This window comes from Pantherophis guttatus, chromosome 1 (assembly GCF_059756535.1).
Source record: "Pantherophis guttatus breed Tessera chromosome 1, ASM5975653v1, whole genome shotgun sequence".
In the NCBI taxonomy this organism is placed as follows: domain Eukaryota; kingdom Metazoa; phylum Chordata; class Lepidosauria; order Squamata; family Colubridae; genus Pantherophis; species Pantherophis guttatus.
In genome coordinates this window covers 250204054-250231631 of record NC_142063.1, presented here as the reverse complement: position 1 = coordinate 250231631, position 27578 = coordinate 250204054, and the positions used below count along the sequence as shown (strand labels likewise).

Below are 27578 nucleotides of genomic sequence, written 5' to 3'. Positions count from 1 at the left end.
CCTAGAAACCTCCAGAAATGCAGGTAGGGGATAATGGGAAGTGTGCTGCATTGGATGAGGATGATGGAAGTTATAATTCAGTGTATCTGGAAAACACCTTCAGGAAGCCTGTACAGTCAGAAAGGTTTTTTCCTTCCTTCCTTCCTTCCTTCCTTCCTTCCTTCCTTCCTTCCTTCCTTCCTTCCTTCCTTCCTTCCCTCCCTCTCTCCCTCCTTCCCTCCCTCCCTCTCTCTTTCTCTCTCTCTCTCTCTCTCTCACACACACACATATACACACATCTCTACCACCCCCAATAGCTCCTCCAGTGGTCTATTAAACAAGACCTGTCAGAGCTGGTAACCAGCATTTGGTTAAGGCGTGTGCCCGCCTTCCAGAACAGCTCCTTTTCCCTTTTCATTATTTACAGGTGAAATAGGAATGATGTTGTTTGCCGAGCTGCTTGCTTAATTGACTGAAGGCAGCTAAAGATCAAATGCAAGAGAACGATGGCAATATTTGGTGTGTTAATACCTGTCTTCCTGATTTGGTCTCCTCTTGGTGACTCCTGCCGGACTCCTGATGACTTTGTGGGTGCCAGTTCTCCTGGAGATATTGTCATTGGAGGCTTGTTTGCAATTCATGGCAAAATGTTACATTCTGGAGAGAAGCCCCTCAAACCTATGATTGCTAATTGTGCTGGGTGAGTAACAACAGCTCTCTGCCATAAAAATGTTATGAGGAAAATGATATGAAAGTGAACGGGGCTACTCAAAAGGGGGAGAGGACTGGAAATTTATTCAATTTTTAAATGATTCTTACTTAAAAGATGGGGTTTGATCTGTCAGTTGAGTTAAAGGGACTGCATGACTAAAGGACTGTTATACTACTATAGGCAGATAAAATCTAGTACCAGGGATTAGGGAGAGCCTCAAAATCTATCTTACTCAGATCTTATAAAATAAAAATTAATGGAGTTTATCTTTATGCCAACACTGTAGGATTGTGCTGTAAAACTAATCTGTAAATTACTGTATTACATTGATCCATTGAATTCAACAAGCCTTATTTCTGAGTACGGATGCAGAAAGAAAGACCTTATGTTGTTGATTTATATCTCTTTTGCAGTATATGATTAATTATTGCAAATTTTAATATTTAGATCCATGACACAACAATATGACTTTACAAACATTATGGGACCAGAATCTAGCCCAAGTATACAATATCCTTTGTGCTGTAGTGTTGTATATAACTTTTTTTAAAAGTAACTGGAAGTAGAAACTTTTATATAATGATTCAGATGCAATCACATTGAGAGTCTGGGAATTGATATCAGATTTAAAGATGATTAAGGTACCAGATCTGGATTGCAATAATCTGGACAACCACTAGATAGCTTCAAAAAAAGTACATAATTTTTTAGCTCCTTACTGCCATCTAGTGATCATGAAGAATTTTGCTGCATTAGCCCTAATGGATACAGCCCATTAATGTTATCATCCTTGCTCAAGAATTTATAAAGGCCATGCTTGGAATAACAAGAATTTCATAAAATAAAGTCACTTTACCTAAGACTGACTTCTATATTATATATTAATAGTGAAGCAATCCATCATCACTACCTGTCAGTCAGCATTTTCAAAGTGCATCTCAAAGGGTAATTAAATTCTCTTCCTTCCTTTGTTCATAACAGCTTTTCCCCCAACTCAAGAGATACCAAATTTGGCCAGATGAGCACTAGAGAGCAGCAAAGAAATACAGAAAATACTAAAGCTTGGTTGCCATCTGGTGTAGAACCACAATTTTGCAGCCCAGATCTAAAAGTCCTATCCAAACTGATGTGTTCTAAATATGTGGAAATGGAATTCTCAGGCAGCACAACCTATGATCCTCTAGATTGGACAACCCCTGTGACATCTAGAAGTCACTAAGATAAGGAAAACATTGCTGGATTAATGCAATTAGGAACAGCACTTAGACTTATATACCATTTCATAGTGCTCTCTCTGAGAGATTTACAGAGTCAGCATATTGCCCCCAACAATCTGGGTCCTCATTTTACTGATTTCGAAAGGATGGAAGGCTGAGTCAACCTTGAGCCAGTTAGAATCTAATTGTTGATTGGGGTGTGGGCATGTCAGAATACCCAAGGATACAAACAATCTCACACCCCAATTAAATTCAGGCTTGACACTAATCCTGACCTTGAGCAGTGAGTTAGCCTGCAGTACTGCATTCTAACCATGGCAGGCCATTTTTCTGAGACATAGGTGCCTTTGTGAGACTGGGAGATATGGGTAGGAAAGAGTTAATGAGGTCAGCAGGACTACTATGGTTTTTCAAGAGCCCATAGCAGTTACCAAGACATCTTACCGTAGATATCAACGGCAGTGAAAAAAGTGAGTTATGACCATTTTTCACACTTACAACTGTTGCAGCATCCCTATGGTCACATGATCAAAATTCAAACACTTTGCAACTGACTCATATTTAGGACAGTTACATTGTCCTGGGGCCATGCAATCCCCTTCTGCGAACTTCTTATAAGCAAAGTCAATGAGGAAGCCAGTTTCACTTAACAGCCCTGTCACTAATTTGACAACTACAGTGATTCACTTAACAACTGTGGCTGGAATGGTCATAAAATGGGGCAAATTTCACTGAACAAATGTCTCACTTAGCAACAAAAACTTTGGGCTCTATTGTGGTCGTAAGTCGAGGACTACCTGTACTTCTATTGGCAATGTTGAGATAGTTAACGTATCCTGACTCTGACACTTCTAAAGAATTGGATCATTAAAAAGAAGCTTGTGCAGAGGTCCTAGGTGCCCATGCACACATTTGCTTCACCTACCATCATCCACATCTATTCACCAGTATCATGTCCAAAGGATAAATGCTGCTCTCCCCCAAAAGAAGTTTCTTGCCATCTCTTAAAGGACCTAGGAAAGAAGACTAGGAAAGGGTAAGGTTCTTAATCTTCTTCCTCCAGGCAATAGAAATAGAAATAGAAATAGAAATAGAAATAGGAATAGGAATGGGAATGGGAATGGGAATGGGAATGGGAATGGGAATGGGAATGAGAACAGAACAGAACAGAACAGAACAGAACAGAGCTGGAAGGAACCTTGGAGGTCTTCTAGTCCAGCTCTCTGCTCAAGCAGGAGAACCTATACCATTTCAGATAAGTGACTGTTTAGTCTCATCTTAAAAGCTTCCAGTGATGGAGCACCCATGATTTCTGAAGGCAAGCTGTTCCACTGGTTAATTGTCTTGTTAGGAAGTTTCTCCTTAATTCCAGGTTGCTTCTCTCTTTGATTAGTTTCCAACCATTGTTTCTTGTCCTGCTCTTTGGTGCTTTGGAGAATAATTTGACCCCCTTCTTCTTTGTGGCAGCCCCAGTGGTGAAATTCAATTTTTTAAACTACTGGTTCTGTGGGTGTGGCTTGGTGGGTGTGGTATGGCTTGGTAGGCGTGACAGGAGAAGGATACTGCAAAATCTCCATTTCCACCCCACTCCAGGGGAAGGATACTGCAAAACCCCCATTCCCTCCCCACTCCTGGGGGAAGGGTATTGCAAAATCTCCATTCCCACCCCACTCTGGAACCAGCCAGAGGTGGCATTTGCTCGTTCTCCGAACTACTCAAAATTTCCGCTACTGGTTCTCCAAACTGCTCAAAATTTCCACTCTAGAACCTGTCAGAACCTGCTGGATTTCACCCCTGGGCAGCCACTCAAATACTGAAATACTGTTATCATGTCACCCCTAATTCTTTTTTTCTTTAGACTAGCCAAACTGAGATCCTGCAGCCGTTCTTCATATATTTTAGTCTCCAGGCCTTTAGAGCAAACTTAATTGCTCTAAAACTTAGATGAACTAGTTTTGAGCATGATAAACCCATTTGGAGAAAGAAAAAGCACATTGTGGGGCTCAGTAACCTAAAAGCAGTGGAGATTGCTTGTTGCCTTTGTCAGTAGTCTGATCCAAACAGTGCAATTAGTTGTCAGAGATGGAGCATTTCAACATACAGTAGATGGAGACCTAGAAGAATCTGTATGTATGTAAATACATTCACCTGTTCCAAAATCCTAGAAAACACTCAAAGGATATTTAATCTGGGCAACCACTGCAGAATGGCATTTTTATTGGAAATGCCTGGAAATCAGAGATAAATCTAACCATATGCATCTGTAGAGGAGAGTTCAAATAATATTGACAAATGCCTGCAAGGTATTTGGACTGACTTTTCTGTCAAAGGTGTGCGTTATCCATTTTATAAGTTGAAGGGAGCTCATCACGATGAGTTTATTGAAAGCAAATAGGCAACATGCATCCTGATTTTATATAATGTCATACAGCTTCTGTTGAAACAGCTAACAATTATTCCTGTATTTCTTGGCAGCTTTGAAGTTCAAGTGTTTCTTCAGAGTCTTGCGATGGTCCATGCCATAGAAATCGTCAACAACTCCCCTCTTCTACCAGGAATTAAACTGGGTTATGAAATCTATGACACCTGTGCAGAAGTCACCAGGGCAATGGCTGCAGCTTTGAGGTTCCTGTCCAAGTTTAATGCTTCCAAAGACCTGGTAGAATTCAGATGCAACTATTCAGATTACACACCCCGAGTAAAAGCTGTCATAGGAGCCACTTATTCGGAAGTGTCTATGTCAGTTGCAAGAATATTGAATTTGCAGCTAATACCACAGGTAGGTCATTCTGGAAACATATCTTTATTTTCAGTCAGCAAAATCTAAATGAGTGAATATCTCAATGGCATAACTGGAAGCTGAATATAGTTAAGAAGGGACTGCATTTGGCAATTAGTTCTGTACAGAATTGTATTCTAAATCCAGAAAGTTGTTGAAATGCAACTGAGAAATGTATCTGTATTTTGATAAAAACATTTCTATGCTGCATATTTTCCCACATGCATGATGTTGCACCCTCAAACCTTGAGAAGTTCATTGCTAATCTTAATATCTGGAAAAAGCAATTGTGGAGAAGTAGGAAATTATGTTTGGCAAATTCTTCCAGGTAAAAATTACTCAGGTTTCTCCTGGCTATACTACCTTTCTACATACACGTAGTTCTCAATTTACGACCATTTTTTTAAAACAACTGCTCAAAATTATGGCAGTACTGAAAAAAAGTGACTTTACCATCTCTCCTTACCCTCATCATCATGTGCAACACCATCATGTGATCAAAATTTGGATGTTTAGCAGCTGGAGCATCCTGGAACCATCTGTGACTTTCCCAAGGGGCTACTGACAAGCAAAGCCAATGGTGAAAGCCAGATTCACTTAACAACGAATAAAAGAGGGTGTGACTTACTTACCAACTGCATCACTTAGCAACAGAAGTTTCAGTCCCAACTGGGACTACTCATAGACAAAAGTGCTTTCATGAATATGCAGGATGATTTAGCAATCTGATCTTCTCTTACAGTCTGATGTATTACAAAAGGTTAACATCCCTCCCTATTATCTCTGCTCACTGAAAATGCTCTTAGTTGTAGTTCAGCAATATCTAAAAGGCCAGGTTGTCAACTCTGTTTTACATATTCTAATTGGAATGGTCACTCGGAATTAGAGGCATCTCATTTTCTGCTACATTTTCATTCATTATGACAGCACAGCCATGAATTTGCCAGAACATGAGTGTAAATATGGAAATGAGGAGGGGGGAGGACAAGCAACTGTAAATAGGAAGTAACGCAGTGGTAGGATTCTACTGGTTCTACCCGGTTCAGGCAGTAGCGGTGGCGGCGGGAAGCTCCGCCCACCCGCCAGGACGTCATCATGGACGCTCTGTGCATGCATAGAAGGCTCTGCGCAAGCGCAGAGGTGGTGCGCACAAGCGAAGCGAGTGCGTGTGTGCATGCTCACATTTGAGAACCATTAGCGAATGTAAATGAATACCACTACTGAAGTAACGTAAACCAAATTTAAACAAAACTGTTTCTCCACTAATACCTCATCTGCCTACTGATCTTGAAAAGAAACTTTCATTTTTTACAGTTAGTACCTAGACAATTTTGGGTTTTTCCTTTAAATTTATTTATTTATTTATTTATTTATTTATTTATTTATTTATTTATTTATTTATTGGTTCGATTTATATGCCGCCCTTCTCCGGAGACTCAGGGCGGCTTACAATGCGTTAAGCAAAAGCCTTCATACTTTTGTATATACCTGCTTAGTAGGGCTTTCGGCCCCCCCTAAGCGGTGTTCTTTTTTATACAAAGTCAGCTTATTGCCCCCACAATCCGGGTCCTCATTTTACCTACCTCGGAAGGATGGAAGGCTGAGTCAACCTTGGGCCTGGTGAGATTTGAACTCGCAGTAATTGCAGGCAGCTGGCAGCTAAGTGCTATTTAACAGCGCTTTAGTCCGCTGCTCCACCAAGGCTCCTAATTATCTAGGAATAGGGCAGAAAGGGACCTTGGAGGTCTTCTAGCTAGTTGTTTATTGAGAAAATCATTCAAATACCTAGGCATAGTTTTCAGGCCATGATCACATATAGATGCACAGCAAATGTAGGATAATTATGTAGTACAGAAGGCCCATTCTACACTAACAACGCATTCTTTCTCCCTGCTGCATATGTATTTGTCCAGTCAAAGCACAGTGGTTACTCAATGGCCAAATAGGCCTATGCAGATTCTCTCTTCCCCTCAGAAAAGTCTAAATCAAATTCTTTGCTATACCTGAAACCTGATTCTTTGCTGCAAGGGGAGCATTGAGACCAACAGCTGGAGATCTACTTTCACACTGTATATATATTTTGCTCCTGTAGATTTGATCCCGCAAATTCTTACAGAGAATTTTGTCACCTCCTGCTCTAATGCAATAAATTAAAAATTTGAAGGGTCCCCCTCCCCCCCCTTGAACTCTGCATACTTGGACAGGAGCATGCAACTGGAGGTTTGAGGCAACAGATTAAGGATGTGGATGTACAGCTAAATTTAGTATAGTTTCCCATGGAAATATTCCCGATGAGCTCCTTCACTCTTCTTAGAGCTGCCAGATATTAAAATCAAATCACAATCTGTAAATATTTTCTCTTTAGCATGTTTCAGTGTGGTGGCTCTTAGAAGGGAAGCACAAGTGAATTCCATTTGACTAAGGTTCTGCCTATGTGCACCGGCTAAGGGAATACTGAAATTATAAATCACATTTCGTTTGTGCATTTTATGCTGATACATATTCATAGTTGATGTCCTCACTTTTGACCAATTTCTCTGGTCCCCTCAATTGCTTTTGTTTACTCTCAGATAGCTGTGATTCCGCTACTTAAACTTCAGCCAGGTTTGCTATGTATATGCAGGAGTGGGCAGTTTTTTTTTTTATTTCGAATTTATATACCGCACCTTCTCCCGAGGGACTCAGGGCGGTGTACAGCCAGATAAAAACATACAATACAAACATTAAAAACAATTAAAAAGATATATATTAATTTGGCCCCAATTTAAAATAAACCAATTAAAAATATTTAAAAAATATATTAAGCCAACCCGGCTTGCTGAAAAAAGAAAGTTTTAAGGGCACGGCGGAAGGCACCGAGGTCTTGGATTCTCCTTATCTCTGGGGACAGCTGATTCCAGAGGGTAGGTGCCCCCACAGAGAAGGCCCTCCCCCGGGGGTCACCAGCCTACATTGTTTGGCTGATGGCACCCTGAGGAGGCCCTCTCTGTGGGAGCACACAGGTTGGTGGGAGGTCATCGGTAGCAGCAGGCGGTCTCGAAGATAACTAGATCCTATGCCATGGAGCGCTTTAAAGGTGGTGACCAACCTTTAAAGTTGGGGGTTTGCAGGGGTTCAGGAGAACCTCTAGCTAAGATTCTATGCAGTTTGGAGAACCTTCAAATCCCACTCCTGGCTGGCCCTGCTCATCCCACCCCGCCCCTCCCAGGAGTCCCCACACAGTCCGTTTTGGATGCAGGTAAGTGCAGGGCATGGAGGCTCGGGGAGGCTCGGGGAGAGCAAAAAATGGGCCTACTGGATGTTCAGCCGTTTTCGCCCTCCCAGAGGCTCGAGGAAAGCCTCCGGAGCCTGGGGAGAGCAAAAACGCCCTCCCCCACACCATGGAGGAGGTGCAGGAGGCCGATTAGGCCATGCCCACCCAGCAATCAGGCAGAGAACCCTTTGCTAAAATTTTTGAAGCCCACCCCTGTGTATATGTGAAATGTGTAGCCGATTTATGGATATGCTTACCCAGGTTTATTCTTAGAGGTTTTTTTTTTTCTTTTGTCTCTGTGTAACTTATTTCTATGGTCAAGCTTCATTATTGGTCATGGACCTCAGGAAAGATATCTTACCTTGAGGGAGTCCTCATACATTCCCTGGTAAGAGGTGAAGAGGCTGCTGAAAGCACAGGAATGAGCAGGAGATACACGTGACGGTAGATTGTTTTGCTGAAAAGCAAGGATGCCTCGGAGGGGGAAGGAAAGCTTGCCTGAGGGAATTTTAACATTTGCGATGTGTAAACAGGGCTTCTTTCGCTCTTCTGTCCTTTCCTGGTAAAGTCTTCCCTGAAACCAGAAGGGAATCCAAAGAATCCAGCCATTTCAGCAAAATGCTGAAGTGAGCAATGCGATGGCATGACGAAAGCTCTGCCCCTTTCCTACGTATGTGAGATGTTGCAATACCTGTCCCACAGGGACAAAGCTTGTGCTGGGACAGCCCAGTGTTTGCTTCATTGTTGCCTTCTTGCTTGGATTCAAACCTGGGTTTCCCTTCTGAGTTACTGTTATGGTTAAGGCTTCAGGCTAGAAACTGAGAGACACTGAGTTTTAGTTGATCAAAGGCCTGGAGACTAAACCATATGACGAACGGCTGCAAATTTTGGGTCTGGCTAAAGAAAACACGGGACGCGATGGCTCAGTGGCTAAGACGCTGAACTTGTCAATTGAAAGGTTGGCAGTTCAGCGGTTTGAATCCCTACTGCTGCGTAACGGGGTGAGCTCCCGTTACTTGTCCCAGCTTCTGCCAATCTAGCAGTTCGAAAGCATGTAAAAATGCAAGTAGAAAAATAGAGACCACCTTTGGTGGGAAGGTAACAGCCTTCCGTGTGCCTTTGGCATTTAGTCATGCTGACCACATGACCATGGAGACATCTTCGGACAGTGTTGGCTCTTCGGCTTTGAAACGGCGATGAGCACCACCCCCTAGAGTTGGGAAAGACTAGCACATATGTGTGAGGGGAACCTTTACCTTTATCTTAAAGAAAAGAAGAATTAGGGGTGACATGATTGCAGTATTCCAGTATCTGAAGGGCTGCCACAAAGCAGAGGGGATCAAATTATTCTCCAAAGCATCAGAGAGCAGGACAAGAAATAAAGGTTGGAAATTGATCAAAGAGAGAAGCAACCCGGAATTAAGGAGAAACTTCCTAACAGTAAGGACAATTAACTAGAGGAACAACAGCTTGCCTACAAAATCATGGGTGTTCCATCACTGGAGGTTTTCAAGAAGAGTTCAGACAGTCATTTGTCTGAGATTGTATATGTTCTTCTGCTTGAGCAGACTAGAAGACCTCCAAGGTCCCTTCCAGCTCTATTCTATTCTAACAGTTCTGCCTTGGGCATCAAGTCAGCTGGGTGACCTGGGCTAGTCATTTTCTTTCAGCCCTGGGAGCAGGTAAGGGCAAACCACTTCCAAAATCTTGCCAAGAAAATTGCAGGGATCTGCCTAGGTAATTGTCAGGACACAACACCGCCTCAAAGGCTGTACACACACATACATATACCTGAACACACACACACAAGTTTATTCAGTGGCCTTCAATTTACAGCAGTTCGTTTAGTGACTATTCAAAGTTGCAGCGGGAGTGAAAAAAGTGAGCTATGGTCATTTTTCACTCTTATAACTGTTGCAACATCTCCACGGTCACATGATCAAAATTCAGACATTTGGCAACTGATTCATGTTTGTGATGGTTTCCATGTCTTTTGTGACCTTATGACAAGCAAAGTCAATAGGGAAGCATATTACTTACCTTAACAACTGCAGTGATTCACTTAACAACTGTGCCAGAAAGACCGTAAAATGAGACAAAACTCGCTTAATAATTATCTCACTTAAGCAACAGAAATTTGGCTTAATTGTGATTGTAAGTTGAGAACTACCTGTATTCTTTTTTCCTTCTAGTGTTCATATATTCTTCACCATTCATATATGCCTTCACTGTGCTTTACATGTGTATACCAGGGGTGAAATGCTCCCAGTTCGAACCGGATCACCCGATCCGGTAGCGATGGCGGCGGGTGGTTCAGAGAACCAGTAGCAAAAATCCCTGCCCCCCCCCACCACCACCATGCCTAGCTGAGCCGCACGATCATCAGAGGCTTTTTTTTTTTACTTTTAAAAGCATTTTTTCTACAACCTCTTCCGACGAAAAAATGCTTTTAAAAGGAAAAAAAAGGCCCTGATGATCGCGCGGCTCAGCTGGGATCGTCAGAGGCTTTTCAAAGCATTTTTTTCTGCAACCTCTTGGCCGAAGAGGTGGTAAAAAAAATGCTTTGAAAAGTCTCTGACGATCCCAGCTGAGTTGCCTGATCAGCAGAGGCTTTTCAAAGCATTAGAAAAAATGCTTTGAAAAGTTTTTTTTTAAAAAAAGTTGGCCACGCCCACCCAGTCACATTACCAGGGCCGGATTTTCCTATAGGCTAACTAGGCTTCAGCCTAGGGCCTCAAGATCAAGAGGGGCCTACATTCAAATTGTTAGCAAAATTAAAATTACACTTTCACTATAGGTGAAAGGGCCTCATAAGTGGAATAGCCTAGGGCCTCTTTTCATCTAAATCCGGCCCTGCACATTACCCCCACCACCACCAAGCCACGCCCACAGAACCGGTAGTAACAAATTTTACATTTCACCCTTGGTGTATACACATACATACACACATCCACTTTTTCGTTCTCCAGGTGAAAAGGATGGGTTTCTACCCGAGTGTGCAATCCTAGATAGCTGGGTATTATACAACATTGTTACATGTTTATAGTTTTATCTCCTCTTCCATGGAGGAAATGTCATATTAAATTCAGGGTCATCTTCTTTTTTTCTTTAAAAATGGTACCTATTTACATTTCACAAATTACCATTTAAAACTACAAAAATTTATTTATTTTGTATATAATTTTTATTAAACAATTTTTAAAAAACAAACAAACAAAAAACAGAAACAAAAACAGATATTTACATCTTCTTTTCAACATCTTTGCATCAGTAATCCATATTTATACATTTTCTCTTTCTTATCTTAATATATTTTTTATACATATATTTCTAGCATATCGTATATATATATATATACCACTATAATATATTCTCTTAATCTAAATATTTTATTTACATTTAACATAAACCGGTACTTAATTTCCTTTCCACAATTTATATCTTCCCATTTGTTTCCATATTCCTCCACCTAATTTAACCATTGTTTAGTTTTCTTTTGTCCCCTCCCCCTTTCCCCCCCCCCTTTCTCCTCCAACCATTTATACCATTTCTCCCAGACTAAGTAGTATTCTGTTTCATCTTTTTCTTGTATCTCCTTTGTGACCTTATCCATTTCCACACACTCCATAATTTTTCTAATCACCTTGTCTTCTGATGGTATGTCATTGTTTTTCCAGTTTTGGGCGAAAACTATTCGTGCTGCTGTAATTATGTGAATAATTAAGTTTTGGGGGGTTTTTTTTGTTTTTCATATGACCTGGTAATTATTCCCAGTAAGAAAGTTTCTGGCCTCATTTCTATTTGTTGATTTATAATTTCTTCTATTTGTGTTTTAATTGTTTGCCAAAATTGTTTAAAAATTTAGGGAGTGAATGTAACTAAATAAGGAATAAATATATAAACTGTTTCAACTGCTACCCCCAAAATGACGCTATAGAGCACTGCACAACTAGACACAAGAACAGTTTTTTCCCGAACGCCATCACTCTGCTAAACGAATAATTCCCTCAACACTATCAAACTAATTACTAAGTCTGCATTACTATTAATATTCTCATCGTTCCTATCACCCATCTCCTCCCACTTATGGCTGTATGACTGTAACCTTGTTGCTGGTATCCTTAAGATTTATATTGACTGTTTCCCTATGACTATCATTAAGTGTTGTACTTTATGATTCTTGACAAATGTATCTTTTCTTTTATGTACACCGAGAGCGTATGCCCCAAGACAAATTCCTTGAGTGTCCAATCACACTTGGCCAATGAAGAATTCTATTCTATTCTGTTCTCAAAAGTGTCACATTGTACAACCTGCATATTTTTTAGATCATCCCACTTCAGAATCAGACTGGATTCTCTGTAATGCTATACGTGTTGAGATCTAGGAAATTTCCTTTCCCAGACAGGAAAATAACCCAATAAGAAATATTTGGCAGCAAATGAAGTTATTCAGGCTAGAAATGTATACCTACTTAGCAACACAGACATTTCCTTGAACACAAGAAGAAGGACTTCTTCCTTCTGAAGAAGTTGAAGCAAAACTGTTTTGGCAAGGAATGAGCCGCTGTGTGGCAGCTATAAGAATGTTTTCAACCCTGGCTGAATATAACCTTCTACCTAAATAGTCAAAATGTTTTGACAACGTGACTGGTATTTTTAAGAGTTTCAATTGACCATATCAAGTGGGGTAGCTATGTCAAATACAAAACAATGAAATAGCTCTATTGTTTTCGCTTGTTAAAATTAGCATTTTTTGAAATACCTACCCTTCCTGCCTACCTTTGTTAGCCATATAATCTCTACCTATTTTAAAAGATTCTGCTTGTTGGTTAGGCTTCCCACATTTCATGCCTGCTAAAGGTGATGATTCCCCTCCCCCCCCCGAATATTTAGCCATCACGACTCAATTCACTCATTATGGAGCTTTTCATGGGATGGATAATGGTGGCTAACCTCTATCCTAGTTAGTGTTTATCCTACAGTGGTAGGATAGAAGCCTTGCAGCATAGAAGCCAAATCACTCTATGAAAAATTAATGGCTGTTTTTTTTTTTTTAATTGCAATCTTTGACTGAGTCCAAAACGGCTGATAAGGGAAAAGTAGAAAACATGGTCTCCTACATGAGCAGGCAGTTGGACTAGATGACCTCCAAGGTCCCTTCCAACTCTGTTACTATTATTATTATCTTAGAAAAGGAATTCAAAAACATAGAAGGGAACACTAGCTCTCTTGCCTGAATGATTACTTAAGATTTCCATCCAGATAAACGTATTGTATTGATTCATATATGGAGCAGAGCAGTGGTGGGTCAGTTTCCACCCATTATTCCTTGTCTGGCCTTCAGGTGCTTTGGAAAACAGCTTGCCCCCCTCCTCTCTGTGGCAGCCCCTCAAGTATTGGAAGACAGCTATCATGTCTCCCCTGGTCCTTCTCTTCACTAGACTAGCCATGCCCAGTTCCTGCAACCATTCTTTGTATGTTTTAAAATATGTTTTATTTCTCCTTTTGCTTTGTTTTTACTTTGTTTTGCTAGCCCTCTGCCAGCGAAAACGGAGTTTGGGGGTGCTCCTGCTTTAGCGCCATTGTGAAGTCACATCAGCGCTGAGTTCATTTTGCTGAGAGTATAACCCTTAAATAATGGCCTGTCAAAACATCTCCCTGTCTCCATAACTGAACTGTTTTATCCTCTCTGCAGGTCAGTCATGCAGCCACTGCCGAAATCCTTAGCGACAAAGTGCGTTTTCCTTCTTTTCTGCGCACCGTGCCCAGCGATTCCTATCAGACCAAAGCAATGGCACGATTAATCCACAAATCAGGATGGAACTGGATTGGAATCATCGCCACTGATGATGACTTTGGGCGGCTCGCTGTGGAAAGCTTTGGGTTACAGGCCATGGCCAACAACGTCTGCATTGCCTTTAAAGAAATGCTGCCAGCTTATCTCTCGGACAGCACGATCCATGGCAAAATTAATCAAGCGCTTGAGAAGATTGTCAAGGAAACCAGGGTAAATGTCATCGTTGTCTTTCTGAGGCAATTCCACGTAATGAGACTTTTCAGAAAAGCAATAGAAAGGAACATAAATAAGACCTGGATTGCAAGCGATAACTGGTCAGCGGCTGTGAAGATTAGCACCCTTCCAAATATCAGTCGCCTGGGGAAAGTGGTTGGATTTACATTCAAAAGTGGCAACCTGTCCTCTTTCCATGAGTTTTTGAGCAATCTACCGACCACACCCAGGGGCAACAACACATTCTTAAGGGAATATACGATGCTAATGTCAACGTGCTCCCATATAAATGATCAAGATCTGAGTAAATGCATTTCAAACCATTCGGCAGAGAGTTTGCTCCAAAATCAGACTCGCCCAACGAACAGCCTTTGGCGAGAGGAATTTCTCATTGCCAATATTGAACCAGGATTTATCCACAGCACCATGCTGGCCGTGCACGCCATTGCCAAGGCCATCCAGAAACAGTGCAAGGACAGAGACTGCAAAGATCCATACGCTTTCGCTCCTTGGGAGGTAGGGCTTGATCCTATTTTTCATGCTCTTTTAGCTCTGCTTTGCATCTCTTTCTTCCTTGCATATTAGTGCACAAATTTCTGTTATTTACTCAGGATGATGTAAGAATGATCTATCAGCAAGATTAAAACACCTCGAATGTAACATAAGGTTGTGTTACATTCCACATGTGGTGTTCTGGTTTCTTAGCAGTTGAAATTGTGTTCATTTCCTTGCTTCTGCAAGCCTGAGATCTTTGTTTCTCATGGTAGTTGGAGAAACCTTACATGACCTTACACATCATACAACAGCGTCCACTCTCACTGGGTTCGCAAACATGCCAAGCCACGTCTCGTTGAGTGAGCCATAAACAGCTGGATTTATAGTAGTACATGCTAAACTAAAACTAGACAAACCACATCATGACTTAGGATAATGTATGACTGTGCCCTGTGCTTTAACAGACAGCACATTTTTTATAATCAACAACAGGCGTATATATATATATATGCATATTAGAAGATTAAGATTCTCTTGTGTTTGTTTTCATTTTGTTTGGGGGTAAACAGATCTTATTTGAAACTGAGGAGCCACTTACAAGATCAGTTTCCACCATTAAAATTTAAATCCAGTAAGAATGAGTTAATTGAAATGTAAGGGGGGAAGCTTCATCTTTGCTCCTAAATAAAAATACAAATAGACACCTTTACTAGTCCATATATCCCCCTTTTTTCCCACCAAAAGAGACCTATTGATTATTTTATAATTTCTGGGTGGGTCAGAAAGTAACCCAGTCAAGATGTCATGAATGCATCCTGGCAAAAGGGATTTAGATCAAATCCCAACAGCAAACCCCCTTCCAAATTCTGAACCTCACATTTGAGTTAATTCTTTTGAAAGAAAAATCCTTACTTTTAAGAAGAACATTTTGCATTATGATCTATAGTAATTTGCTCCTATCTCAGCAACAATATATCATGCTGTTTCCAAGTGTCATTGGAGATGCTTGCTGCACCTTACCTTTAAAAAATCCTAAACAAAACATCATAGAAAGCAAGTCGACACTGGTTTTTCCCACAGATGAAAGAATAAAGAGATGAAAGAATAAAGAGATAATCTCAGTGAGAGATACCCTTGAGATTATAAAGAACTGGTGCTTAGCATATACTGAGGGCTCTTCATCCATTTCAATGCAGCCGGTTTTCATGCAAGTCCTTAGTTAGTCTGACTCCATGTTTACTTAGTTAATAGACAACCAACGCTGGCCTAATGCTTAACCATCTCTTAGCAAACTAACCTAACAATTTTTTAGAAAATGGCTTTCAAACAGGAAAAAGAGTATTGCTAGCTTCTTTCTCCAGTATCAGCCTGAGCAGAGATTTCTACTTCAGCTAATATTCTCTAACTTTGCCCTTTCACTCAAGATCAAATATAAATAAACCATTCCTGACTTAAAAGAAGAAGTTTTGCACCTTTCAAGTACCCAAAATATAACTACCCGAAAATCATTTATCTTCCTCTAAGAGAGGCAAAAAACAGGTGTAGAGCTATAATAATCAATCAAATGGAATCCAATTGACATTTTTATCTAAATATCAGGGCTGGAATATTCTCTTCTGCATTTTTCTTTTTCCCTTATAGAGCAGAATCTATTTGTAAGACAAATAACGAAGCACCCTTCATGGCCCTTAACCTTCTTTTGATCTTGTAACTGAAGAAATATTTGTAAGTGTGTGTAACCCTGAATAATCCTCCTAGACAATCGATGCAAACTTCTGATAGACATATATATGAGTGTATCTGGATTAGTTGCACACATTCTACCAACCTATCCAAACTTTGATTATTTAGGATTGGGTCTTCTCTGTCACAGCACCTACCCTACGGATCAACATTCCCCCAGATCGGGGGGGGGGATCTAACAGGTTCTAACAGGTTCTGGAGAACCGGTAGCGGAAATTTTGAGTAGTTCGGAGAACTGGCAAATGCCACCTCTGGAATGGGGTGGGAATGTAGATTTTGCAATATCCTTCCCGTTCCATGCCCATCAAGCCACACCCAAAGAACTGGTAGGGAAAAATTTTGAATTTCACCCCTGCCCCAGATAGTTGTGATGACCCCCATCCTAAAAACCTGGTTCTTTTCCCAAGATTTGGGTTGCAGTTTGGGGTCAAAGAGTCAAAGTGGGGATATTGTAGGTGAGTGTTTTTATCAATTTTCTCAGAGCAAATGAATAGGGAGTTTCTATGATGGTTTTTCTTGCTCTCTAGTCTTCTGAATGCCCTCATTCTGTCATTTTGGAGTTGGGCAGTCTAGACTCTGTGTGTGTGTCTGCCTGCCTGCCTGTCTGCCTGCCTGTCTTTGTGTCTGTGTGTCCATGTGTTGAAGGGATTTTTTAAATCCAAGCCCACTGATACCTGCTTCTCACATAATGTGTTGAGCTTAACATTAATGCTGTTATCTTATCTTGTCAACTTATCTTGTTTTTTGGGTGGAGATACACTTCCAAAAGAGCTTTCCCACAATTACTGGACCTCAACTTTCTGTCAAGTATACATGAGTTTAAAATGGTTTTGTTGGTTTTTAGCAAAGACTCTTGTGGTCCTCCTTTAATTCAGTACTGCTTTTAAATCAATAATCTGGGGGCGGGGGTGTTTGTCCACCAATTTTTGTGAACTTCCAGAATTCTCAGAAATTGCAAAGGGGCATTTTGGAAGCTGAAGAACCCCTTTTTTTTTGCTGAGACAAAGGATTTCCCAAATGAAAGTTATTCATTGTATTACAGTTTTTAATCATATTAACAAAATGGGATTTTCCTCATTTGGAGGTAATGTGATTGATCATCAAATGTTAGAATTTAAAGACAAATTGAAGTATGGCCATGAACTTTATACTCTGCTTGTGAACTTCCAACTTCCAATGCCAGAAAGGGCATTGTATGTTTAGAAGAGAAAATGCATAAAATATCAATAAAAATGGTCAGGAATTTAGATCATCCTCTTACCAGGAAAGTTTGTGGGGGACATGATAAGGGTTGAAACATCTATCAGTTTGGAAAAGGTAGATCAAAATATTTTTCTTCTCTCCTGAAAATACAATTTTGGAACTCTTCTGTGAAAGATGACAATTTCTTCAAGCTAAATGATAATTTCTAACAGTACAGTCTCATGCCCATGTATATTTATTCATATAGTGTGACTGTAGTATTATTTTTTATCCTTATTATTATCTTCTTTACACCCTCTTTATAGTTGTTGCTGTTGTGATGATGATGATGATAATGATGATGTTTTGCATGTATACAGAGTATTTCTGGAGACAAATTCTTGTGTGTTTAATCACACTTGGGCAAATAAAGCATTCAATTCAATTCAAAAATGAATTTTTTACACAAGTCACAATTATACCCTTCTAGAATTCTAAATAGTGATTGGCACAGGTTAGAGTGGCTTTTTTCCAGTTTGGACAAATGTACCAATAATATTTTATCAATAGTAGTAATTTGTTTGATTAATATTCTATCTTTCCTCCAAGAATTTGATGCAGCTTCTATGGGAAGCTCTTCTCAACAGAACAAGAATATTTGATGCTAAAAGTTTTTTTTTTAATGGTAGTTTAGTGAAACTGCGCTTTCCCAATGTCTTTCTGAATGTCATGGGGGGGGGGGGGAATGACAAGAAAAATTGCTAGTATCGTGCACTATACAGGATTCCATCCTGGAGGGATCTGATTGGCTTTTGCTAGAAGCAGGGTTTGGGGGTGACCGGAAGTTTGGCTTGATTTAAAAAGGTAATGTGCATGTTGCTAGTTTTTGAATTTGCAACCTATGGGGAGAGTACTAGCATCAAACATATAAACACTTTCCTAAATCACCAAATGCTTTGTCATTCAGTGATTCATAGCTTTATCCCCACATCACTTTCCCTGAAAACATTGTATTTGAAATGATAGCAGTGATCGGTAATGAGCCATACCCTTCATATAAACATAACATAATTTGATATTGCAGACATCCAATAAAACAATTAAATACACACACAACAACCTTTCACTCAGTTTGGTGTGAAATCTAGGAACAAATGCAGCCAGTTTTATTAAAGCTGTCAAGACTGTATTCCTGTGTCCTGAACGGTTTCATTAAAAGCAAAACTCTATACAAATGGCATATCCATTTCCTAATATGTCCAAGTGATCAAATGAGAAGGATATGATGAGGTGTGAAGTGAGAAATTGAAGGACTGCATTTGAGTGATGAAACTAACATGAAGGGAACAGAATCAGTGGTGGGTTTAAACTTTCAAATTTTTTTACTACCGGTTCTGTGGGTGTGGCTTGGTGGGCGTGGCATGGCTTGGTGGGCATTGGAGGGTAAGGATACTGTAAAATCTCCATTCCCACCCCACTCCAGAGGAAGGTTACTGCAAAATCCCCATTTCTTCCCGATCAGATGGGACTTGGGAGGCAGAGAATAGATGGGGACGGGGCCAGTCAGAATTTTTACTACCGGTTCTCCGAACTACTCAAAACTTCTGCTACCAGTTCTCCAGAACTGGTAAGAACCTGCTGAAACCCACCTCTGCTGGTACCATAAGAAAGCATTGTATTTCTGAATCCCCTTCTATGTAAAAATTAAACTTATAGTAAGCTTAAAATCTAAGTTACTTGCAAATGTGAAATTATAAATTGAACGATGATATGCCAGCCTAGGCTTTTTGTCTGCTGTGCTGTTATTCTGTTTGTAGTGAGTTAAGGTCAACTTGCACAGTCTGAAAATGATGTCGTTTATCCCAGCTGAAGATTCAACCATCTCATTCAGTCAGGTTTAAGTTACTGTGGTAAAATGATGCAATTGTGAAATTCTCTCAGAAATGGGCAGCTGGCCAGACCAGGTCACAGGTGGACTTTTAAGCCTAGAGAACAACCTTGAGAATCATTTCAATTATATTTCTAATAAGGAAGGGGGGGGAGAGTTAATCATATGAGATTGGTATCAATGCAATACTTCAAATGCAATTCCAAAAAAGCTGCCACATACTCTGGGAGAAAGACGAAGCTACTTTAAAGAGTTACAGATAGGAATTACGTTCATGTCCAAAGCATTTTTCCTCAGGTGTTTCCAAAGTGCTGCAGAGAAGTAATTGCATGGACTGTGTTTAATATTTTGAGTTGTATGATTGATTCATATTACAACAAGTCTTCTTTTCTGAATTAGCTGACTTCTTCAGTGGTCCTTGGAATGCCACTCAAAGGTCAACTGTGGCCTTCAATTCAAGGAAGATAGTCCAGACCCTGTATTTCGTAGTATTACTACTGCTAAAAGTCATTGAAGACCAAATTGTCCTATGTCAAATACATCATTTGACTAACCGTGTACTTCTCAATTATAATTATGATGAATAAAAGCCAAGTTCTGCTTATTCCTGAAATGATAAATTCATTACAGGAAGCTATAATGAAGACTTCATAGCATTTGCAAAAGTTAATCACATTATTAACTTTCTATACCTTAGTAATATTGTTAATAGCTTATTTGTTTCCAAAGGAAATAAGATTAAGTTAATATTTTATTTTTATTTTAGCAAATAAAACAAATAATGTTATTTTAGAGATGAGCTCAAGCTGATAAACTGCCCTCTGAAAAAAAGTAACCAGAAAAAGATTTTTTTATTTTTATTTCATTCCATGATCCTTTCTTCACATTTTAATTGCCCACCTACTCCCCTTGCTTACATGGTTTCAATAAACATTTCTTTTTAATCTATAGTTAATACAATCCTGAAATATGCAATGCTATTAGTTGCTATTATCTGGTGTTTGCCTTCCTTAAGCAATATTGTTTTTTTTTTAATCATTCCTTGTTTTCATTACTGCAGTTGCTCGAAATACTTAAAGAGATAAAGTTCACTGATAACGAACGGGAGGTCTATTTTGACTCTCAAGGAGACATTATCACAGGATATGATGTCCTGCTCTGGAAGGAAATTGATGGAAGAGTGGTGATTACCAACATGGGAGAGTATGACCTGGAGAAAGATGACTTCATCTTTGCAGATAAAGAAGATGAAATTGAATTCATGAATCTAAAGGTATCTGAAGGCCTGTTGAAAAAACAATGGGACTGAAATACACATGGATGTATCTCTACAAGAGATTTGTATATACTTGGATCTATGCTTTAAGTTTGCTACTAAATGGGGAAAGAAAAATGCAGGAATTGTTGGATGAATGGATTATGCATCAGCCATATGGATCCCATCAAGACATTTAGAATATCAATCCATAAGCCTCATTTGGTAACAGCTATGGTAATATAAGTTGTACTTCAAAATATCTAGAATACTGTAGACTGATTATCCTTGCAAGTCAAAAAGCTGCTTTAAGGAGTTAAAGTAAGAGAAGTGTTTCATTGTCACTCCCAGACCCTCTGAAGCACCTTTTCACCTTCAAATGTGAGGGGCTATAGAGCCCTAAACTCCTGTCATTAAAACATAAAATAAATATTTGTTTTTCCCCATTGTCACCTCTAGTCAAACAGGTTTTTGAAACAGTTCTACAACTTGTTTGCCAGAGATATAAGTGGGATGAGAGTACCTTTATGCCTGTCTTTGAAATATTTCATATTGTTGTTTAAGTCTTACCACAAAAGTACTCCTTACCACAAAAGTATTGAAATTATAAATAATTATAATTATAAAATTACTAAAATTATAAATAATTATAATTATAAAATTACTAAAATTATAAATACTTTTATAATAATAACACATTAACACATTTTAATAAGGTAATTATTTGAAACAACAGCATAAAGAAATCAAACTAACAATTGTAGTAGGAACTCTAAATTGCAAAATAAAATTGGGCATTCATTATTTTAAGAAAACACATGTAGATTGTGATAATCCTTTTACAGATGTCTGAAGAAAGAGTAATATTTCCATTCCATGAGAAGATATTCTGTAATGATGACACTCTTTTTTTTTTGCTCAACAACTTAATAGATTGTATCTTCAGGCGCATGAATTAGGTTTATGTGGCTTAACAGAAGATCCAAGAGGTGCATGCACTTCTTCAAATATGATTCAGAAGGCATTTAGGGATTAAAAGATCAACACCAGAGCAGGAGCTAAATTCTAACTTTTCCTCAATCTTTTGAGTAATAGGTGTAATATATTTTTATTGCCTTTGCTCAGAAGAGCAACTGAGATACCCTAGTGACCTTGAAAAATAGAAAATTAAACAATGGTCTAATGTCAGGGCACAGATGAGAGCAAAGTTCTTTTCCAGAGAGGAATATAGCAGGTGAATCAATAAAAAGTGACACTAATAGTCTTCTGGTAAGTAATAGTGATACACCTAGAGAACTTTAGGTTGTACACATGGCCCTTTGAAGAGAATGCAATTCCTTTTAACACTGTTGTCGCAACTCCATTATGGGTCCTCACTTATATCTCTTATATACCTCTTATGGCCTCTGGGTCTCAGCTAGCCTTCTATAAATTCTCTCCAAAGACTTCCTGAAGATTTCCATTCCCTCACTAGAACTAATTGAAGGAAACTCCAAATAAAGCTGTTGACATATTAGCCCAGCTGGCAAGATTTCTGGGGAATCCCAAAGACTGTCCATATTTAAGGGTGCCACAGCATCACCGTCCACTTAGGTCTGTTTAGAAAGGAATGGAGCTATTGTAACCTTATGCTACATCAGTTGGTCACCTGGAAGATATGATAGTTAACAGTACTGAAGGACAATGAAGGCTGCAAGAAAAATAACAGGTGATGATGTCCCTATCAATTCTCTATTGATCTACTAGGGGCACCAAGGTTGCAGATTCACCACATTGCACCCACAGATACAAGGGATCAGTTTCATCTAAGACTTTATACCACATATAGCAGTCAGTCTTTTCACATGCCTCCATTCTCAGTTAATAAAAACCTGTGAGCAGGACCCAGATTAAATTAGTGGAATTTAAATTTAGATTCCAATTAAATAAGTAGTAGAAGCAAGTGGTATTAAAATGTGCTGGAAACCTTTTTTTGCCACTATAGCAGTGGGTTGCTCCTGGTTTTCACCAGTTCGGAAGAACCGGTAGTAAAAATTTTTAGTAGTTCGGAGAACCGGTAATAACATTGGCTGGCCACGCCCCCGAACCGGTTCCCGGCCCAGTTGCCGCTCGCTTACCCAGCCCACCTCATCAGAGGCTTTTTTTAAAAAAAAAACTTTTAAAAGCATTTTTTCTACAACCTCTTTGGCTGAAAAAATGCTTTTAAAAGTTAAAACTTTAAAAGTTTTTTTAAAAAGCCTCTGATGATCGCGTGGTTCAGCTGGGATCTCAGAAGCTTTTAAAAGCATTTTTTCTACAACCTCTTCAGCTGAAGAGGTTCTAGGGAAAAAATGCCTTTAAAAGCCTCTGGCTATCCCAGCTGACTTGCCTGATTGTCAGAGGCTTCTAAAAGCATTTTTTTCCGCAACCTCTTAAGGTTGTAGAAAAAATGCTTTTAAAAGTAAAAAAAAAAAAAGTTGGCCACGCCCACCCAGTCACATTACCCCTCCCATCAAGCTACGCCCACAAAATAAGCCACACCCACAGAACTGGTAGTAAAAAATTTTAGAACCCACCCCTGCACTACAGCATCTTCTCATTGACGGCATTTTATTGTAAAAAGTCTTACCTGGTGCATACATTGTTTCAGCTCCCAGATATTGGTCATTTCCACTCCTGGTCATTTAAACAAAAAAAATCCTCAAGTTTTTCACTCTTATTAATATCCAGCAATAGATTTTTTTTAAAAAAATAAAGAAAGAAAGAAAGAAAATACCACTACCATACTTTCTAAAATTTAAATTTGTTGATAATTGTAACTTTATTTTGTGCATTTATTCTTATAAATGTACTCTCTTTTTCTGCAAACAGCCCAGTGAACATAAAATGAACACAGTAAATACGCTATTAATAAATAAATAGTGTTTTTCATGCAGTAGTGCGTTCAGTGCTTTTCACTCACATGACTGCAGTGGGCCCATCAACAACCCTTTGGTCCCCTCAAGTGTTTTGCTCCAACCACCTTTATCTAATTGCTTAAGGTATTTTTACTTACAAAGAAATCAAATGGGAACTTGGCATGCTACAAAGTGCCAGTTTCGGACATAATCTTTCCTTACAGGACTGCCTCTAAACATCATAGAATTGTCATCCCAAAAAGTTTCATTGGTAGAAGGCAATTGCCCAGTGCTTTAATTAGAAATTCATTCATACCGTTATCATCCTAGAGGGAAAAAAGAAAGCTATACTGTAACAGATTGTCGAGAGTATTGTACGGTGCTAAAAGAACTTCACAGTTTCTCAAATTTGTCAATTGGTGCTTAGGGCTTGATGCGGCTAACTTCATGACATCAATTTAGAAAATTAGTTCCCTGCCGTAGCAATCACTTCATGAGGAGCATTCAGAACATATCTCTACATTCCAAATATGCTCACTGGTTTGAAAAGATTGTCAGATCCAACTCTGAACAATCATTGATGGTTTTCAGAGTAGCAAACAGGTGTCTATTATTTGAAGTACAGATAGTCCTAGACTTATGATCATAATGGAATTTTCATTGTAAGTCATTATGGTCATAAGTCAAGGTGCTCATGTGATTGGATCTGGTTTTATGATTTGTTTCAGTGCTTGTTAAAGTAAATACCACAGTCATTAAGTAAAAACTGCAGCCATTAAGCAAATGCTGGAAACTGGGCAAAAAGGCTGGAACCCAGCCAAAAAAACATAGTAAATTGTTGTTACATGACCATGGAATGCTGCCACCAGTAGTAAAGGTGAGCTGGATGCTAAATGCCCATGTCATGTCACCAGAAGTGTATGCAGCCATCAAAACTCCAGAAATGGGTCATAAGTAGCTTTTGTGTGAGTTCATTGCTAAGCAACCAGTCATAAATTGAGGACTATCTGTAAGAAAGTAGAAGAGAGCAAGGGAGAAGCTCCACAACATTCTTTGCAAGTCTATGGCAGTATGAAATTTCAGCATGGCCATTCAGTGGCATTGTCTGTCACTGTCACTATGTGCCATTGGATGGCACATAGGCAAGTTACTTCCATCACAATGTGTGGGCATCAGCCATAGCACTTGGACTTATATATAGCTTGATAGTGCTTTACAGCCCTCTCTAGGCAATTTACTGAGTCAGCATGTTGCCCCCAACAATCTGGGTCCTCATTTTACCAACCTTGGAAGGGTGGAAGGATGAGTCAACCTGGAGCCGGTAAGCATCGAACTCCTGGTAATGAGCTGAATTAGCCTGCAATACTGCATTCTAACCACTGTGCCACCAGGGCTCCTAAATATTTAGGATTGGCCGTGGAATAATATACATTTGACAGAAATAATCCACCCTGGATTTGGATTATTTTCACTAAGGATCAGATTACAGAAAATGTTCCTGGTAAATTTACAATGAAGATGTGTTAGTTAATAATTTATTATCATTACTGCTTTTTTTCTTCTTCCTGGTGTTTTTGTTCTTGCAGAATGTCCAGTCCAAATGCTCTAGGAAATGCAGACCAGGACAAGTGAAGAAAGTTTCCGCAAGTCCACATACCTGCTGTTACGAGTGCATCAGCTGCCCTGAAAACTACTATACAAACCAGACAGGTGAGAAGCCTCAAGGTTAAATTTGTTGAAGGATGGAAGTATGGTGTGTTTTTTTTTAAAGAAACCCTCACAGAAAAACAATAATAGTTGGGTGTTCTTTTTGCTGGTGCTTTCAGAAAAGACTTTTTATTGCTCTGTCTCATTCACCTGCACCCCCACCAGTCGTGGGTTCAGACCAGTTCGCAAGAACCGGTAGTAAAACCGGCGGGAGGCTCTGCCCACTGACCCAGATGTCATCATAGGTGATCTGTGCATATGCAGAGCTTCTGCGCATGCACAGAAGAGGGTGCGGGGGAGCACAATGCGAACTGGTAGTAAAGGTATGTAGAACCCACCCCTGACCCCCACACAACACAAATTAGCAGAAAAATATGAAACAGCTGTAGAAAACCATCTGATTGGTAGTGTTGGGGACCTCTCTATAGAAATTGTGGAACTGGGAATATATTTTAAGGGGGATATTATTATAAGGACATCTAGTAATACAGAAGGGAGTGTGTATGTCATCTCCTGAAACAAAGGATCTGTTGATATAGATAAAAATTTCACGGGGAGAGCCTTGAAAAATACAGCCGGGCGGTTGGGCTGCATATTTAACTTCTGTTTATGGACTTCTTTTATGTGACTGTGGTAAACATGAGTAGGGATCCCTCTGTATCTGCCACTGAGAACTGGAGGTGGGGGAAAATCTCTTCCTCCCTTCTCCCTTCGCATCACATTTGTGTCAGAAGCACCAAGGCACTTCCAGGTTGAAAGGATTAGACAGTGACATCACTGTTGCCTGGGGAATACCTAGTTGGGGACTCTTTTCATGTTCCCGGCAGCAAGGACAGGAGCTCACCCTGTCACACAGCAGCACTTGGGTCTCAAATGTGGTCTTGCTAACCTCCAACCCAGCATCCTAATCACGCGAGCCCCCATGATCCTTCCTTTTCCATTAGATATGGCAGACATGAGACTCTGAAGGATGGGGTGTGGAGAGGTATGATATTCAGTATATGTCATGGCATCCTACAAATGGTCAGTTGTCAGGATGCAAGTATGTTTTAGCAGCATTCGAAGATACTGTCACTGAGTGGACACCTTCATTTTAATAACATTGTAATTTACTGCAGATGGCACTGATGGTTGATTTGAAATGGCTTAGAAAGCTATTCTAATATCCTTCTCAGAATGTTTTTTCCATTCTTATTCCCTAAACTTGTGCCTAGACTTTTGTTAGACCAAATATCTCTCAAATTATAAACAAAAATAATTCATTCGAGTGAACCAAGTTGATGCATTTCTAAACTTTCAACAACTTAAGGGAAATGATAGGTGATACTTTTGTTTTTCTATGCGTAGATATGGATTACTGCATTTTGTGCAACAACAGAACCCACTGGGCTCCGGTGAACAGTTCAACCTGCTACAGGAAGATGGTTCAATACCTCAACTGGAATGACTGGTTTGCTGTTTTGTTAGTGGTGCTCTCTGCCCTTGGAATTGTGTTGATTTGTGCCATTTTCATAATATTTACTCGAAATGTGGACACTCCTGTCGTAAAGGCATCAGGTGGCCTAACTGTATGCTACGTTATACTACTCTGTCACTTCCTGGCTTTTGTTAGCACAAGTTTATTCATTGGCCAGCCCAAAGCATATAAATGCAAACTAAGACAAGCTCTCTTTGGCATTAGCTTTGCCCTCTGCATTTCATGTATTTTGATTAAGTCCCTGAAAATCTTGCTGGCTTTCAGTTTCGATCCCAAGTTACAAAAATGGCTGAAGGGCCTCTACAGACCCATTCCCATTGTGTCTTTTTGCACGGGGATTCAGATCTTGATTTGTTCGGTCTGGATCACTGTGAGAAGCCCTTTCGTGCAGGAGAACAACTCCATCCGGAGAGTTATCATCCTGGAATGCAATGAAGGTTCAGGGGTGGCCCTCGGCATCATGTTAGGATACATTGCCCTCCTCGCATTCATCTGCTTTATCTGTGCTTTTAAAGGCAGGAAGCTCCCCGAAAACTACAACGAGGCAAAATTCATTACCTTTGGCATGCTCATCTATTTCATTGCATGGATTATATTCATCCCTGTCTACACAACCACTTTCGGCAAGTACTTGCCCGCAGTTGAAATCATTGTCATTTTAATATCTAACTACGGGATCTTGTGCTGTACATTCTTCCCCAAGTGCTACATCATCCTGTATAAGCAAGAAGCGAATACTAAATCCGCCTTCCTTAAAATGCTGTACAATTACTCTTCCAAGAGTGCAGGGAGTATCAGTGTCAATCAAAGTTCTCTGGACTCTAAGAGCGGGACCCCTCCGGTTCCAAGCACAAATGCTTGTTGTAAAGTTAAGGGTGAGAAAAGCTGGCTGAATGGTAGTTGCCATTTGCAGGCGTCAGGGCCCAGAGAAGTGAGAGGGGAAGTCCACATCAAAAACACAGCGGGGCCCACAATACCAAGGAGAAGGCTCTCTAGCATATGA

The 27578-nt window shown here is 39.8% G+C and overlaps 1 protein-coding gene across 1 annotated transcript; it reads left to right on the top strand.

The window, feature by feature from the left end:
* Window positions 1-485: 485 nt before the first annotated feature.
* On the top strand, window positions 486-27578 carry GPRC6A (G protein-coupled receptor class C group 6 member A). The gene is made up of 6 exons (XM_034419049.2): window positions 486-679; window positions 4384-4687; window positions 13638-14468; window positions 20321-20533; window positions 24978-25101; window positions 26446-27578. Exons 1-6 carry the CDS (start codon window positions 486-488, stop codon window positions 27576-27578), a joined length of 2799 nt encoding a protein of 932 aa, XP_034274940.1.